This window comes from Ochotona princeps, chromosome 15 (assembly GCF_030435755.1).
Source record: "Ochotona princeps isolate mOchPri1 chromosome 15, mOchPri1.hap1, whole genome shotgun sequence".
Taxonomy (NCBI): Eukaryota; Metazoa; Chordata; class Mammalia; order Lagomorpha; family Ochotonidae; genus Ochotona; species Ochotona princeps.
In genome coordinates, this window is record NC_080846.1 from 45,341,990 (window position 1) to 45,358,379 (window position 16,390).

At 46.9% G+C, this 16,390-nt stretch overlaps 1 protein-coding gene across 3 annotated transcripts in view; it reads right to left on the reverse strand.

The window, feature by feature from the left end:
• Positions 1 to 274: 274 nt before the first annotated feature.
• Positions 275 to 16,390, reverse strand: part of CCDC38 (coiled-coil domain containing 38) — a 63,384-nt gene continuing 47,268 nt past the window's right edge. For 2 of the 3 annotated variants that reach the window (XM_058673058.1, XM_058673059.1), the window contains 7 exons: positions 15,047 to 15,116; positions 12,991 to 13,142; positions 10,062 to 10,197; positions 6,576 to 6,782; positions 5,676 to 5,881; positions 4,068 to 4,161; positions 275 to 763 (listed from right to left, as the gene is read on the reverse strand). In XM_058673058.1, the coding sequence (XP_058529041.1) occupies positions 650 to 763; positions 4,068 to 4,161; positions 5,676 to 5,881; positions 6,576 to 6,782; positions 10,062 to 10,197; positions 12,991 to 13,142; positions 15,047 to 15,116 (979 nt within the window). In that variant the 3' untranslated portion in view covers positions 275 to 649. The remainder of the gene's footprint in view (positions 764 to 4,067; positions 4,162 to 5,675; positions 5,882 to 6,575; positions 6,783 to 10,061; positions 10,198 to 12,990; positions 13,143 to 15,046; positions 15,117 to 16,390) is intronic. The other variant, XM_058673060.1, reaches the window with a different exon arrangement.

Here is a 16,390-nt window from a genome sequence, read left to right on the forward strand (position 1 = left end):
ATTATATATTAACCGAGACCTTTTAAAATCAAACTATAGCATGTATAAAGTTAAGCATTTTCTTAGAATTAAATAAGAATACAGTATAAATACTATGTTCTCTAATTGTGGAGATAAGGCACAATAGAAATTGTTACTGACAGGCTGCAGGCATAAGGTTTGTTAGGATGCAAACAGATGTTGGACAGAATTTACTATGAGAAGAAAAAATCTCCTTGTTAAGGTCTAAGACCATAAGCTAGTAGTTTTAACTTTTAAACTCATCAAAACTGTTTATACCTTGTAACAGTGTATAAATCTTAAAATATGCATTCATTCTTCAGTTAAAATAGTATGCTACGGCTAGACATGGGTTGAGAAAACAATCCTCAGGTTGTCAGAATGGCCACCATTACCCTTAACTGTCATCAGGTAGTTACATTGGTAAACTATTTTCAGATGCATAGCCCTCACTTTGTCACAGATATATACACATAAATGTGATGGTTACAACTCCCCCCAAAATTCCCAGTCTAGCAGCCTTGAAAAAAGGCCTTTGTTCCTCAGATTGATTAGGACAGTAAATGAAACAGCATATTGCCATTACTGAAAAGGCCGAATCTACAAATTACACCTGAAACATCCTAGAAACCTTATGTCTGTCTTCCATTCAAGCAAAAAAGTATTCTTCCTCTATAGATTTTATTCTCGTATCGCTGACGAGAAGTACTGTGTGTTTGTTGGCAGATGGCGGTTTGGAACGGTAGATGAGCCGTCTTCCCACCTGGAACAAGTAAAATGCCATTCTTAGCATAACCATTTCTGCTGAAGCATATATAATACCATTAAATTGATTTTCACAAGGCATAAGAGTTGGGATTGATGACTAGTGGATGTCTAACATGCCAGCTAGAGCTGCACAGCAAATTGAGCACCCATGAGACATGAAGTCACAGCTGTTAAGTGTATAGGGAAATAGGGAGACAGATAGCAGCATCATATAGCATGGGGTCTCAGTAGGGCCAGCCCTGAAAAGCACTGCATTGGAGAGCAACATCTCATGTTCCCGAAGGGCCGTGGGGTTCAGCTCTGGTGGGATGGGCTTCCTGAGACCCCGGTGCGGCCTTCAGCGTCCTTGTTACTGTTGGCTTGAGAGAGGGTTCCAGTCAGGAGGGGCCTGGGGAAGGCCTCTGCCTCACACCTGTTTTCTCTGGGGCTGTGCACTCATGCCACTTCTCAGTGGGTTTTATGTTAGTTTGGGGATTCCTTTGTCTCCCATTTTTTATTTGTAACAGAAGTTTTCTAAATGAAATGGGTGAAGAAATTGCCACCTTTGTCTCAGAGGCGGTACTAATGACATTTAAGTGCGAACATTTCATTTACTAGAAAGGCAGAGTAACAAAGAAGGGGCTTTCATCTAGCAGTTGACTCCCGTAATCTGCACAGCAGCCAAGGCTGGGCCAGGTAAGGCCAAAGCCAGGAACCCAGAGTCCTATCCAGGTCTCCTGTGTGGGTGGCAGAGACCACAGTCCAGGACTCATTTTAGCACTCTGATGCCCAGTAGGGTGTCCCAAGTGGCAGTGTATCCCGTTGTTGCCTGCCACAATTCTCATGTGAAACTGTCCGTGACATTCCTGCTTCCAAAGGACCTTAATCATGAGCTGTATGTCTCTCCATTATTATAAAAAATGTCCTTGAGCTAAAAATCCCCAAAATGCTTTTCAAACGTTTTTAACAGTCACAAATCTTGAGTGATTTTTGCTAATACTTTGAGATCTCCCCTGTTGAAGGGGACTGACCATTGTGTGTGGTTGAACCATCACATGACTCTTTCTCCTCCAGTTTTGGTGTTCATTCTCATTAAAGTCAGCAAGCACTCATGGAGCATCCACTATGTACTAGACTGGCCGCCACCAGCATCCCATACAGGCACCGGTTCAAGTCCCAGCTGCTGCACTTCTGATACAGCTCCCTGCTAGCATGCCTGAGACAGCAGCAGAGGACTGCCCAGGTGCTTTGAGCCCTGTACCCACATGGGGGACCTGGAAGAAGCTTCTGGGGCCCAGACAGGTGCAGCTCCAGCCATTGGGCATTTGGGGGAATGAACCTGGAGGTGGGAGGTATCTCCTTTGCCCCTCTTCCTTTCTCTGCCTTTCATATAAATGAATACATCTTAATAAATACTAGCAAAAATGTTAAAAATTTCATCTTGTGGGCTAGACTAGTAAACACAGGGAAGAGTGATAACCTGGTGAGCCTTTCCTTAGGAAGGTTGTCATCATAGGAAGAATGGAATTAAAACGGATAAAGACCATTTTAAAGGTAGTGTTTCAAATTATTTTAAGATAATCACTTCTTTTTTAGATGCATTATTTGAAAGGTTCACTCCCTAAATGGCTGCAATGGCCAGGGTGAGGCAGCGCCAGGCCATTCCTCCTAGTCTCCTACGTGGGTGGCAAGGACTCAAAGACCTGAGCCATCCTCTGCTGCCTTCTCCAGGCCATAAATAGGGAGCTGGATCGGAGGAGGAACAGCTGGGACACAAACCCATACCCATGAGGCGCTGTCACTGCAGGCCAGCAGCTTGACCTGCTATGTGACAACACCAACACAGTCCTCACATTTTTTGACTGTTTCAAGTGAGCATGATAAACTTTTATAAGAGATTTTTCTTAAAGTTCTTGCTTACAATGGTGGATGCTTGTAAGGCTCTCAAGCAAGTGCTCCCATGTAAGAGTGCATGTCCACGTTAACTTTGTAGCAGTCTGAGTTTCTGTACTTTGAATACATCCCAGAGGAAGGGGCAAGGCATGCAGAGACATACAGGCACTGTGTAAGTCATGGACCACATGAACTCAGCCCGGGAGTGGGGAGCGTCTGGCCCTGCCAAGGCAGTCCCATGTGGGAATCAAAAAATCTGGCAAGCTACTATTTTTAAGTTGATTTTGTGTGGCCTGCAAATGATGTTAGATACCCAAATGGCCTATGACAGAAGAAACATTGCTCCCTCCTCGCCAGTGCCACATTTCTGATTAGAGAGGTTATCTTTTGATGGAATCTTGGCTTCTGGTCCCAGTTCTACATTGGAAGTGACTGGACAAGTTCTTTTAATGTCTGATGTCCTCTATAATGTGGGAATTACAAGACTCACTAGTATTCCTTAAGACAGCACTGGATCAGGCCCGGCGGCGTGGGCTAGCAGCTAAAGTCCTCGCCTTGAACGCCCTGGGATCCCATATGGACGCCAGTTCTAATCCCGGCAGCTCCACTTCCCACCCAGCTCCCTGCTTGTGGCCTGGGAAAGCAATGGAGGACGGCTCAAAGATTTGGGACTCTGCACCCGCATGGGAGACCCGGAAGAGGTTCCAGGTTCCCGGCTTCGTTGTGGCTCACTTGGGGAGTGAATCATCGGACGGAAGATCTTCCTCTCTGTCTCTCCTCTCTGTATATCTGACTTTGTAATAAAAATAAATAATTCTAAAAAAAAAAACAAGGTGCATAGCCAGCTTTCCTAACGAAAAGAATATAAGCAGGGGACTTCAAAAAGGATGCAGTTGAGTGTTAAAAGATACTGCACCCAAGGAGAACAGAGGAGATCTACTGCATTGGGTTCCCATCTCTGGAATTCTGAACCACAGACCTGTAGTATCTGTTTAAAAAAAGAATTCCCTGGTGGGTGGGTGGTTAGCCTTGTAGTTAGTGTAAGACAGAGTGCCTAGGTTTGAGTCTCTTGCTGCTCGTTCGATCCCAGCTCCCTGCACCTGCACGTGCTGGGAGGCAGTTGGGAATGGCTCAAGTAGTTGGGCCCTGTCACCCATGTGGGCACCCAGCCCCGGCTTTGGCCGACATCTGGGGAGTGAACCAACAGTTAAGATTTCCCTTTTATTTCCCTCAAATAAAAAGTGAATGAAATGGAATTGTACATAGACCTAGATATTTGAATTATTCCAAAAGTAAGGAGGAACCAGCAAGCAGTAGTTGAAGCTGTGAGACTTTGTACTGAAAGCTGAACCTGACTGTATTACGAGACCAACAAGGTGTGTTGTTCTTGGCACTGACGTGCCGGGCCGTGGCCGTGAAGCACGTACCTTTTTCTTTGGCTGGGCCACTGCTCTCTCCAGGGCAGCTTTCAGCCTTTCTTCCTGGTGTTTCTGCTTCTCTTTCATTTTTTCTTCACGTAACCTGTCACCCAAGAGGGGAGAAACATTCTCATAAATATTCTCTAATTCACAGAAAGTTAAAAAGATGGACACCATTACTAGTTGGTGATGCTCCAAACACAAGAACCCCTTAAGGTGAAATGGACACGCTCCATCCTTACCTATACCGATGGCGTGTGGATACTCAGGAAAACTTTAAGTCCCGTTTTCAAATGGGAAGAAATTTCGCTTCACCATTTTGGTGAAAGTAAAAGCTACCCAGATCTTGGTCAAGTGAGACCAGTCCTCACCTTTGAGCGCTTCACCTTTGAGCTCTGCGGCAGCTGGTGGGAGGAGCCTGAGGCGTTTTCCTCCCTTCAAAAACCATCTTAAAATACGGAATCGTAACTTGAATGGAAATGTACAGAAATCACAAGTGGATTAGACAATGAATAACCACGCCAGTGTGTTTTCCAAGTTGATCTTTTGAATAAAGACCAAGTGCTACTCTTCTAACGGTTATGAGGGAAAATTAAGTGAGATTACTACATACATGGGTATAAGTTATACAGAAGAGGCACTCACTACCACATGGTAGCTATTTTAATGGGCCATACAATTCTAAGTTACTAACTTAGAAGCATTTTAATAGTGTGAAATTTGATGCTGTTAGGAATTTCTACTCTGCGATGAAAATCGACTAAAACCCTCTTCAGTAAGAAGGAGAATCCCTGGAATTAGATTAGTGTATCAGTGCTGAAAACAAATTGTACTTCTTGGACAACACAGCTGTTAGATACCCCGGCTGTTCCTACTGTCCTCAGTCGAGGTGAGAGCAGCTTAGAGGAGTAAAATTTTAAGTTATATTTGGTAGATCCCCTCAGGGTCACTTTCATATATCCCCAAGTTTGCTTTTCTGTGCAGGAACTGCCTTTCCCCGTGTTTAGTAATGGTGTAAGCAGGTCAACAGGCTCAACATGGAAGGGCTTACTGAATGCCGAGCGTTCCTGCTTTGATGTCGATTAAGTAACAGCAGCCCCGGGTGGTGGCAAGTACGTTAGTGCCAACTGACAGGTGACGCTGCTGCCCAAGTCACAGTGTGCAGGCAGGCAGATGCTGTGCCCGTGCCCGTTCTACAAGTACCACCCAGCTGCCCACATATATACACATACAGCCCTTCCCTGACAGAATGTTTCTAGACATCCTGTTTCACTGGGTGTGGCAATTTATACATCTCATTCTCCTGAAAGCCTCGGTGCAGGCAAGGACGAGTGCGACCATCAGCCTCATCAGGTGGTTTAGAGGAGTAACTGAATTCATGTGTAAATGCTGTGTAGGCAGTGGCAGATACCCAGGAAGGCCACTGGGTGGCACTCCAGCACTCTGACAGGCGGACTCCCCGTAGGTTCCCACTGAGGGCTCCTCCTGACAGATAATGATTGTGCCACGTGATAGCTCTCCACACAAGTTCACTCAATTGTAGTGCTCAACCCAAGGGCCCATCCCCCTAGCCTGTAAGAAGACCCCTTTGCTTGAATCCTGACGCATGGACCGTACTTTTGCCGCCGTTCTTTCTGTTTGATCCTCTCGATCGCCTCCACGTTTTCTTTGGGGATGGACTCGATGAGGTCACTGAGTTCCACCAGGCGAGACTCCACTTTGACCAGCTTCTGCACTGGGTTGAGGCTGCCAACCTCCGCATCCCCAATGCAGACCCTGTATACTTGGTTAATCTTTCTGCTGAGTGATTCAATCAGCTTTTCCTGCGGTGGATGGAGAAGGAAAGGGGGACAGAAAACATCACAGCACTATCTGGTTGCCCAGTCAGTGTAAAACTCCTCCTCAGTGTGTTACATGTTCTACCAACAGTTTTTTTAGAGAAAAACTTTAAATGACATAGACAAGTGAGAAATACAACACATTTAATCCGTATGATAATTCGGTTAGATCATTACTATAGCAACACGTCTGATTCTTAAAAATACTTTAAGCCAGCATAAAAAATTAGGAAGATCTTTTTTGCTTGAATATCTTCGTATTTCTGATAAACATTTAGGAAAGGTAATACACACACACACACATATATTTTTTAACCCTTTTGTATGGCTCTGATATATCTCCTGGCAGCAAATATATGCGCCTCCTCCCATTTTTGTATTTGTATTTCTTAGGATCACTAACACTACAGTCATCCTGTGTGACAGAGGTTAAGCACGTGGAGGGCAGGAGCTACGTCTTAGGTTTATATCTAAAATAGTGTCTTGCACAGACCCATGCACTTAATAAATGTTTCCTGAATAAGCAACTGCGTTCTCGGAAGAACAAATCTGCAAGCTAACAGATTCCCAGGCTGGCGTACCAAAGCCTTCTTAGGAGCCTTCACCGTCTCCAATGGGAAGCCACGGCAGTATTCTATTCTAAACAGAAGCTTAGGCCAAACCCTGCTGATCCCTGTACCTCGGCACTGCGCCATTTTAACTGCTGGTGGAGATTCTTGAGCTTGTAGGTAACGTGTCCTGGGACCAAAAGAAAACTTCTCTCTTTCTCCACTGGGGACCCGGTATTTGCAGCTAAGAGGATCTCAACAAACTGCTGGGCAAGGACAATCGTTCTCCAGGTAGCATCCTTCCCCATTTCCCGACTCTGCTCAAGAAGAGACCGACCCTAAAGCCAAGGACAAATAACACACTCAAGACAGATGTGGCTACGGAAGCCAAGGCCAACCCATCTGGAACCACAGACTCCATCCATCCGACACTTAATTACAAGCTAAGATCTGGTACGAGGGGTGTATTTCTGATAGTTTTTGTATCCCAACTCAATTTATCCATAAATTTCATTTTTCTGACACTTCTTTGTATTTCCTATTTTTAAAATGACCCTTTTAGAACAAAAAAGCAAAAGCAGTGTTAAGCCCTAGTTGCCCTAAAGCCCCTTTGTTCCCTTTCCTAAAATAACACTACCCTGTGTTTCCTGTTCATGTAACGTTATGTCAGGTTTAGAAACCTGAGGCTTTCCTAACACAAGTAGGAAAAGCTGAAATACTGTGCGTTACATGTGAAAGATATTGCCACAGTGGAACTGACAAAGCATGAGCACAGTGGTTCATCTGACTAATCCTCCATCTCTAAGCACCAGCCATCCAAAAATGGGCTCTGGTTCGTATTCCAGCTGCTCCACTTCCCACCCAGCTCCCTGCTCATGGCCTGAGAAAGCAGTCGAGGACGGCCCAAAGCGTTGGGATCCTGCACCCACGTGGGAGACCCAGAAGAGCTCCTGGCTTCAGATTGGCTCAGCTCTGGCCTTTGTGGCCATTAGACAAGTGAGCCAGCAGATGGAAGACCTTTCTTTTTTTTCTTTGTAAACCTGCCTTTCCAATAAATAAATAAATGTCTTTTAAAAAACACATTAAAAACATAATGATCACCATCAAACAGGAGAATAAAAGGGGGTATTCTGAAGTTAAGGGTAGTTTAGGAAGTAAGGGCATGAGAGTGAAGAACTCCTGTATGAACAAGAGATGGAAGACCTGCCCCAGAGGAGACAAAGGGTGACAGGGTCCAGGCCTGTTGACAGAACAAGGTGTAGAACTGATCCTTGGCTCTGCCACCAGATGGCAGGGCCAGCCCGGGGCACCTGGGTGAGAGGCTGACTCCCAGTACAACGGGGCAGGACCGTGGCAGATTCAGGAACCAGGAGGACAACACCCGACGCCTCCCAGAGGTGAATGGGCCAGAGCAATGTTTTAGGAGAAAGCACTCAAACTGGGGTGAGCACAGGGGCATACAACTCAAGGATCTCATCATCCCAATCCAGGCCTGCTGTGTGCTGTTTACAGCTCTCCCAACTCAACTGCAAGCCCGTGCTGCAAACGGGAAGACCAGACACACACAGTTGCACACTGAACGACAGGAAAGCTTTCATGTTCCGTTGCATGTTCAACGAACAAGCAACACAACCAAACACAATGAACAGGAAAGAATCTAGATGTATCACATGACCCATGTCTAGAGAGCCAAGTTAGGGAAGTGGTTCACTTTGAGGGAAGATGTCCAGGGGGCTGGCAAGAAGCTGTGCCATGGCCTGGAGGGAAACACTCCTTTTTTCAAGGTTCCCCCAATCTTGGATAAAAGGGGCTTGGGTTGGGATTGGCAGAGGGAGAGACCCAGCTATGGATTTCACATTTGGCAGCTTCGGAATTATTCACCACTTGATGTTTAAGTAGCAGAGAAACAGAACCTCCATCTACTGAAATAGAAAGACGGATCTTCCATCTACTGGGTTAGTGCTTAGAAGCCTACAACAGAGACTGCCAGACTGAGGCCAACAGCCAGAAACTTACACTGGGCCTTCCATATGAGTGGCTGGGGCTCGAGCACTTGAGCCTCCCAGGGTGCATAGTAGCAGGAAGCTGGATCAGAAGTGGAGTGGCCAGGCACTCTGATACAGGATGTCGGCATTCCAGGTGGCAGCTTAACCCACTGTTCCACAACACCCACCTTCAGAATAAAACATAATTGAAGTGTGCCAGCAACCCAGGTATCCATCAGTAGATGAATGGATCAAGTATGCCTACCCTTATAACCATGGAATATTGTTTGAAAATGTAAAAAGGAATCAAATTCTGATAACATGTAGGAACCCTGAAATCATTATGCTATCTGAAATAAGCTAGATTCCAAAGGACAAATACTGTACAGCTGTGTTTATATAAAGCACCCGGAAGAGCCAAATTCAGAGAGACAGAAAACAGACACTGGCATCGCCAGGGCAAATGGGGGAAGTGGTGTCTGACAAGGCTAGAGCTCCAGCTTTCATGGAGCAAGTCTGCAGATGGGTTGCAAAACAATGTGTACGCACTTATGAGTACGACCTGTACATAGGATCATGGGTAAAATGTAAAATTTTACATCGAAGTGATGCAAAAGTTATGAACATAGTGACAATGGTCACCCAATACGGAATGCCACCGGACTGACCACTTCACAGGGTTTAGTAGCAAAGTGGTGTTGAAAGCTGCAGCAACGCTGAGGAATCACAGTGTGGCCAGTCACCCTTCTTGTTCCAGGCACGTGACACACATCCCTTACTAACTCAGGGCACTGGGACACTGCACGAAATGTGTGACAGAGCCTCAGCCAGCTCTGAATTTTCCACCCCTGCCCACATGTGGAGGACAGCTGTTGTCTGATACAGTCCTCCCAAATCTGTCTCCGGTTTACATCCAGAACTGCTGTTAGCCCCATATGTACGCTTCCCGTGTTTATCCTGTTGGAGGCTTTGACAAGGAAAGCAGTGTCAGATAGCTTTTGTCATGGGCTCTACAACTCATCTAATCTCTATTCAACAAACATTTACTGAGTGCAAACGTCACAGGAGCATGAAGGTAAGAAGGTTAAGAGTCCCTGCCCTCAAGGGGTCTGCATTCAACCTGGAGAAACGAACTTCTGTGTTCCCAAGTAAGTGTACTGCTGTGTGGCACAGGGCATCTGTGCAGGGCTGACAGGCCACAATGCATGAATTACAAGCTCTGGGCGGAGCAAACGTTGCTTCATTGATATCTGCGTTGATTCATTGCCTTCCCTAATTGCCAGCCCCTTGAATTACACCCCGTCTGCCCCCTGTCCCGAGCCATCATGGGCTGTGGTTCGTTTAATGATATATACACCTTTACTGGAAAAAAAAAGCATCTGGGGGAAGGGTGGAGGAACTTTGATATATTTTACAACCATCAGAGCAGTGTTTGATAAGACTCCCACACTGATCTGAATGCTTTGTACCTGTGTAAATGGACTGGCAGGTAATCCCACAATGGTTTTCTGCCTCCATCAGCTGTGTAGGCCTTGTGGGTGGCGCTAGCTCCCCCCTGCCGAGGACACAAGGAATGCAAACTGTCTACTATCAAGGGCCAACACGAAATGACTGAAGGTCAAGAACGATTACCTGGGCTTCTGAATTGAATTCTCCGAAACTAAACAGCCTGGATCTTAACTCCAGCTCTGCTGCCTTCTCCTCTTCCCTCACACAGTTTGCTTTGAGCATGGCTTTGTGCTCCAGCAGGAACTCCACGTTGCTGTTTCTGTTGCAAAAGAAGAGACCCCAGGCTGGGTGTCACAGTTTGGTGGAAGGAAATGAAAAAAAAAAAAAAAAAAAAAAAAACCTGTCAGGAGCTTCAACATTTCAACATTTTTAAAAAACGATTTCTTCATGTTTATTGGAAAGGCAGATTTACAGAGAAGGAGACAGAAAGATCTTCCATCCACTGGTTCATTCCCTAAACAGCTGCAGTGGCTGCAGCTGGACTGGTCTGAAGCCAGAAGCCAGGAGCCAGGAGCCAGAAGCTTCTTCCAGGTCTCCCACACAGGTACAGGGTCCCAAGGCCTGGGGCCGTCCTCTACTACTTTCCCAGGCCACGAACAGGGAGCTGGAAGGGAAGTGGACCAGCTGGGACATGAACCGATGCCATATGGGATCTTGGCACATGTAAGGCAAGGATTTTGCCACTGAACCTCACAGTGAACCCCAACATTTATATCATTGTCCACATCTAGGTCTAGTAAGGCAGATAGGAGTCAAGACATGGTCAAGGTTCAAGCAGCGTTTCAAGTTGAGAAAACAAATGGACAACTACCACTTTCAATTTCCAACTGAGGGCATTGTCTTCCCCGTTCCCACTGGTGGGGTCCCCTCTCCCAGGCCCCAGACAGAGTTGCAGAGCAGAGCGGTCAGGAGATTCAGCTGTACTGTGAGCCATCGCACCAGCGCGCTCAGACTGGCCGGGTGACCCGGCCATCTGGGGAACCGGGAGGAGCCGGCTCCTGCGTCCCTCCCCTCAAGATTCCCACGGAGACCCCCAGAGACCAGTGCTGTGAGGACCCCTTTCTCTTGCCTGTTTGCATTCATCCTGTACCCCCACATCAAAAATCACACGGAGTGGGGATGTGGGTGCTAGCTCATGCTGTGCAGACCGGGGTAACCGGGAGATGAAGAAGTTACAGCAGTGGGAATGGGTGGCTGAGAGATATGTGCCTTAGTGCTCACTCTCTGAACTAATTTGTTCGCAAGTTAACTGTAGCTGGACCTACTGTTTATGGCACACTAGGCTAAGCCTCTGCTTGCAGCACCAGCTTCCCACATGGTTCAGGTGTGTATCCTGGCTGCTCCACACCTGATCCAGCTCCCTGCTAATGTGCCTGGGAAAACAGTGAAGGATGGCCCAAATGTTTGAACCCCTGCACCCAAAGGGAGACCCAGAAGCAGCTCCTGGTTCCTGGCTTCAGCCATGCAAACATTGTGCCCATTCAGGGACTGAACGAACCTGTGAATGGAAAACCTCCCTTTCTTCTTTGTCCTACCTAGGCCTTTCAAATACAATAAATCTTGGGGCCAGTGTGGTGGCATAGCACACTAAGACTCCATTTGTGGTGTGTCAGCATCCCATATGAACACCACTTTAAGTTCCAGTTGTTTTGCTTCTGATCCAGCTCCTGGTATGGCCTGGGAAGCAGCAAAGGATTGCTTGGGTTCTTGGGCTCCTGCACCTGTGTGGGAGACCCAGAGGAAGCTCCTGGCTTCACGCCAGCTCAGTTCCAGATGTTGTGGCTGTCTGAGGAAGGAACCAGCAGATGGAACATTGTTCACTCTCTCCTTCTCTTTCTTTCCACTAATAGTAAGTAAATACTGCAAAAAAAAAAAAAAAAAAAAAAAAAAAGTCATCTTCCAGCCCAGAAGATTTCTTTAAAAAAAAGATTCTACCTCTTGGGATGATGGGTAGGTACCCAGATCTGTACTCTGTTGCTTAACCCCCTTAACCCAGAATTTTATTAACTGCAATAAAATTTTCGTCATCCCTGAACTCTTCGTAAGAGCCTGAGTGTGGGCCCCACGTGGTGGCTTAGCAGCTAAGGTCCTCACCTTGAACATGCCGGTATCCCACATGGGCCCCTGTTCTAATCCTGGCAGTCCTGCTTCCCATCCAGCTCCCTGCTTGTGGCCTGGGAAAGCAGTCGAGGACGGCCCAAAGTCTTGGGACCCTGCACCCACGTGGGAGACCAGAAGAGGATTTGGGCTCCCGGCTTCAAATCTGCGTAGCACCGGCCATTATGGTCACTTGGGGAATGAATCATCGGACAGAAGATCTTCCTCTCTGTCTCTCCTCCTCTGTGTATATCTGACTTTGCAATAAAAATAAATAAATCTTCCAGGTCTCCCACGTGGGTGCAGTGTCCCAATGCATTGGGCCGTCCTCAACTGCTTTCCCAGGCCACAAGCAGGGAGCTGGATGGGAAGTGGATCTGCCGGGATTAGAACCGGCGCCCATATGGGATCCCGGGGCGTTCAAGGCGAGGACTTTAGCTGCTAGGCCACGCCACCGGGCCCAAAAATAAATAAATCTTAAAAGAAAAAAAAAAAAGAACCCGAGTGTGCCAACAGGTCCGTTAGAAGGAACAGCATGATTAACTGTGACCCTTGTTTTTTCTGAGAGTCACAGTGAAGGAAAGCACATTTGTCAGAATTGCCAACAAAGCATGACTTGCTGGAAGAAGCGACCGCAAGCCAAGCAGAGGGTAAAAGTACCTTGGAGCAAAAATGAAGGCCGTGGGTGCCAAGTTATACTCCTTTGGTCTTTCAAATGCTCTTTTCTCATAACCAGCTAGAAACAAGTGTTAACAAGTGAGAGCAAGTAGTGAGCAAAATCAAATGAATGCCAGCCCATTCTGTGTCAATATCACTTCTATCTTTGATATCCAGCAACAAAAACCTGATTAATAAAAACCCCAGCTTGAACGCAGAGGGTCTGGGAGGAGAGCCACGTGATGCAGTCTCCTGTTAGCTACCGCGAGACAGAACCAAAGCCCTTGTCATAACTCACATCTTTTCCTGGATCACTCTTTCTCGCTTGTGTATATCCTCCAGGTTCTCATCCACGTCCTGGGAGTACTGCACCAGTGTGAGGTTCTGTTCCTCCAGCTCCATGAGCACTTGGAGTAACTCTTCCGGCTCTTTGAAATAAAGCTCTGGCTCCTAATGGGTCAGGAACAAAGGATTCAGTGCGGGGGTGGCACCTGTGCAAGCGGGATTTCTCTAGATGGGCAGGAAAAAGGCAAGGCAACGGGAATAGGTGGGCTAAAGAAGGCGGCTGGGGCAGTGTGTTTTCCACATTTTCAAGTCTATGTATGTGTTACCATAAGAAAATTACTCTTAAACATGACTTAAGCATTTACATGTTTTGTTATTTACAATAGCAAGAGAAAAAAGCTACCAGAGTTGTCCATTGATGAATAAAATGATGAAGCCAACGTGGTGTAGGCACTTAGTAAAATATTATTCACCCTTAAAAACAAAGGAAGGGCAGACACTGTGGCATGGTAGGCTAATCCTCTGTCGGTATGGACACCAGTTCATGTCCTGGGTGCTCTACTTCCCATCCAGCTCTCTGCTCAAGGCCTTGGGACCCTGCACCCATGTGGGAGACAAGAGGAAGCTCCTGGTTTCAGTTCAGTTCAGCCAAGGTCTTGGTGGCCATTTGGGAAGTCAGGCAGCAGACAGAAGATCTGTCTTTCCTCTCTGCAAATCTGCCTTTCAAATAAACATAAATGAGCCTTAACAAAAACCAAAAATGGAGACTCTCAGATTCAACAGCATAGGCGAAAGCTGGGGACATCAGACATAATGTCACAAAAGACAAATACTGCATGATTACATTTAAATGGGGTTATCTACTGTTTTTGAAAGTTCAGAAACCCTGCTTTAAGTCATCTCAAATGTTTCCTTACTCATTGTCAATCTCATTTGAAAGGCTGAGAGAGTGAATGTGTGAGCCCTTCTGTTTCTGCTGTTAATTCCTCAAACATCTCAACAGCCAAGGCTGGGCCAAAGCTAGGAGCCAGGAGCACCGCCCAGGCCAGCGTGTGAGCAGCAGGAGCCCAGCTGTGGGGCTGCTGACACTGTCCGACGTGAACAGGAAACATCCCACCCAAGAACTCCATGGGACTCCATCCCAAGTGGCAGCTTAATGTGCTGTGCCACAACACCCACCCGACACGAAGTCTCTAAAGTCGAACTCTTAGAATGGAGAGTGGAGGCTGTCCGGGGGTCGCAGGAGGGGGAAGAGGGGAGCTCCTGCTGAGTGCCAAGTTCTGCAGTGGGATGGAAACCTCAGAGATCTGTGACCAGTACGCTCTCAGCACTGCTGGACCACACGCTCGAGAAACAGCAGACAGGAAAATGTTATGGGTTCTTCTTGCCTTTTGTTGTTTTGGTTTGGTTTTTAAATCATAATTACACCTGCTGACTAGGTGAAAGCTTATTACAGTATCAAACAGGAGGCAGGGAGGCAGGGAGGAGGGCGGACTCCCCATACCTACAAGCTGTATCATGCAAATAACAACAAAGTACCAAAAAAGGCATCCTAACGGGTGGTGGTTTTTATTCCTTTTGAATTCCTGTGATCAAATGTAGGGTGGGATAGCTAAAGTGGGGCTTGGAGCAGGACTGGGCTGCTCTGCTGAAGGCATGGTCACCTCCTGGCTCAGCTCCCCGATAACCCCAGGCCCCCAAAAGAATAAGCAGTAACGGCAAAGCGGCTGTTTGGACAGGAAGATTGTAGACGACCTGCGGACACTTCAAAAGCTCATGTGAAGGTGCGCAGGTGTCTGACAGCACAGCTTCAACAACGCATCACAATGAACTTTGTAAGTACCGTCACACAGGCACACATTTCCCACATGATTATCCTCCGACATTTTTCTTGAATGATGGAATGACAGAGTTGTACCTTATATCCAATCAGAAAACACCAGTAAAATCACACTACCTCTGGGAAACGTGTGGCATGTTCAAGACAGAAAACTGTGATTTCCAAAACAGAAATGAACAGCTGTGTGTCACCCAACCGAAGGATTCAGTAAGAGCGGTGGTGAGGTTACCAGATCAACGTCCATGTCATCCTCGAGAAAGAATTCCAGACTGTCTTCGGAACTGATACTCTCAGGCCGGCTACAGGAGGGAAACAGAACGGGGCCGGGGGGGGGAGAAATGTCTGATTTCTGAACTATTTTCTACCAACATATTTGCTTTCATTTCTGAATTGCCTTCAGAACCTAATGGCCAGTGAGGCCATTTAGGGAGTCAACTTGGAGATGGAAGATTCTTCCCCCCACATCCCTCAGTAACTCTGCCTTTCAAATAAAATAAAAAATAAATCTTAAAACAAAAAAAAAAGAGAGAGTGACATCTCCCACTTGCTGGTTGACTCCCAAATGCCTACAACCATCAGGGCTCAGCCAGGCCCAAACCAGCAGCCAGAAACTTTGTCTGGGTCCCCCTCATGGGTGGCCTGTCGTTGGATACCTCCCCAGGTACACTAGCCAGGAGTTGGAATTAGCAGCAGAGCCAGGACTCGAACCCAGGCCTTTTGATGCAGATGCAGCAATTCCAAATGGCTTCTTTAAAGATTTATTTACTTATTTATTTATTTATTTATTTATTTATTTATTTATTTATATTGGAAAGTCAGATATACAGAGAGGAGGAGAAGAGAGAGGAAGATCCTCTGTCCATTGATTCAATTCCCAAGCGGCCATAACATCTGGAGCTGCGTTGATCCAAAGCCAGGAGCCAGGAGCTTCTTCTGGATCTCCCACGTGGGTGCAGGGTCCCAAGGTCTTGAGCCATTCTCAACTGCCCTCCCAGGCCACAAGCAGGGAGCTGGATGGGAAGTGGGGCTGCCAGGATTAGAACAAGTGCCCACATGGGATCCCAGCACGTGCAAGGTGAGGACTTAAGCCGTTAGGCTACCATGCCGGGCCCCCCAGATGGCTTCTTAACCACCAGACCATAACCCTGCCTCAGTTGTTCTTCAGTCCTGTTCCTTATTCTATCCATCCTTTTGAGGATGGGCTCAAGCCCTGCTGATACCGACTCCTGCATCTCAATCTCTTTGACCTGAGCTCTAGGTTTTAGTGGCCAACTTCCTGCCAGTCATCAATATCCACTTCACTGTCGCCCCTTAAGGAGATAAACTGATGAGTTCAAAGTCCTACTTCTGGGCCCAGGGCGGTGGCCTAGCCACTAAAGTCCTCACCTAAATGTACCAGGATCCCTTGGGACCCTGTACCCGCGTGGGAGACCTGGAGGAGGTTCCTGGCTTCAGATAGGTGCAGCATGGGCCATTGCGGCCACTTGGGGAGTGAATCATCAGACGGAAGATCTTCCTCTCTGTCTCTCCTCCTCTCTGTATATCCAACTTTGCAACAACAACAACAACAAAA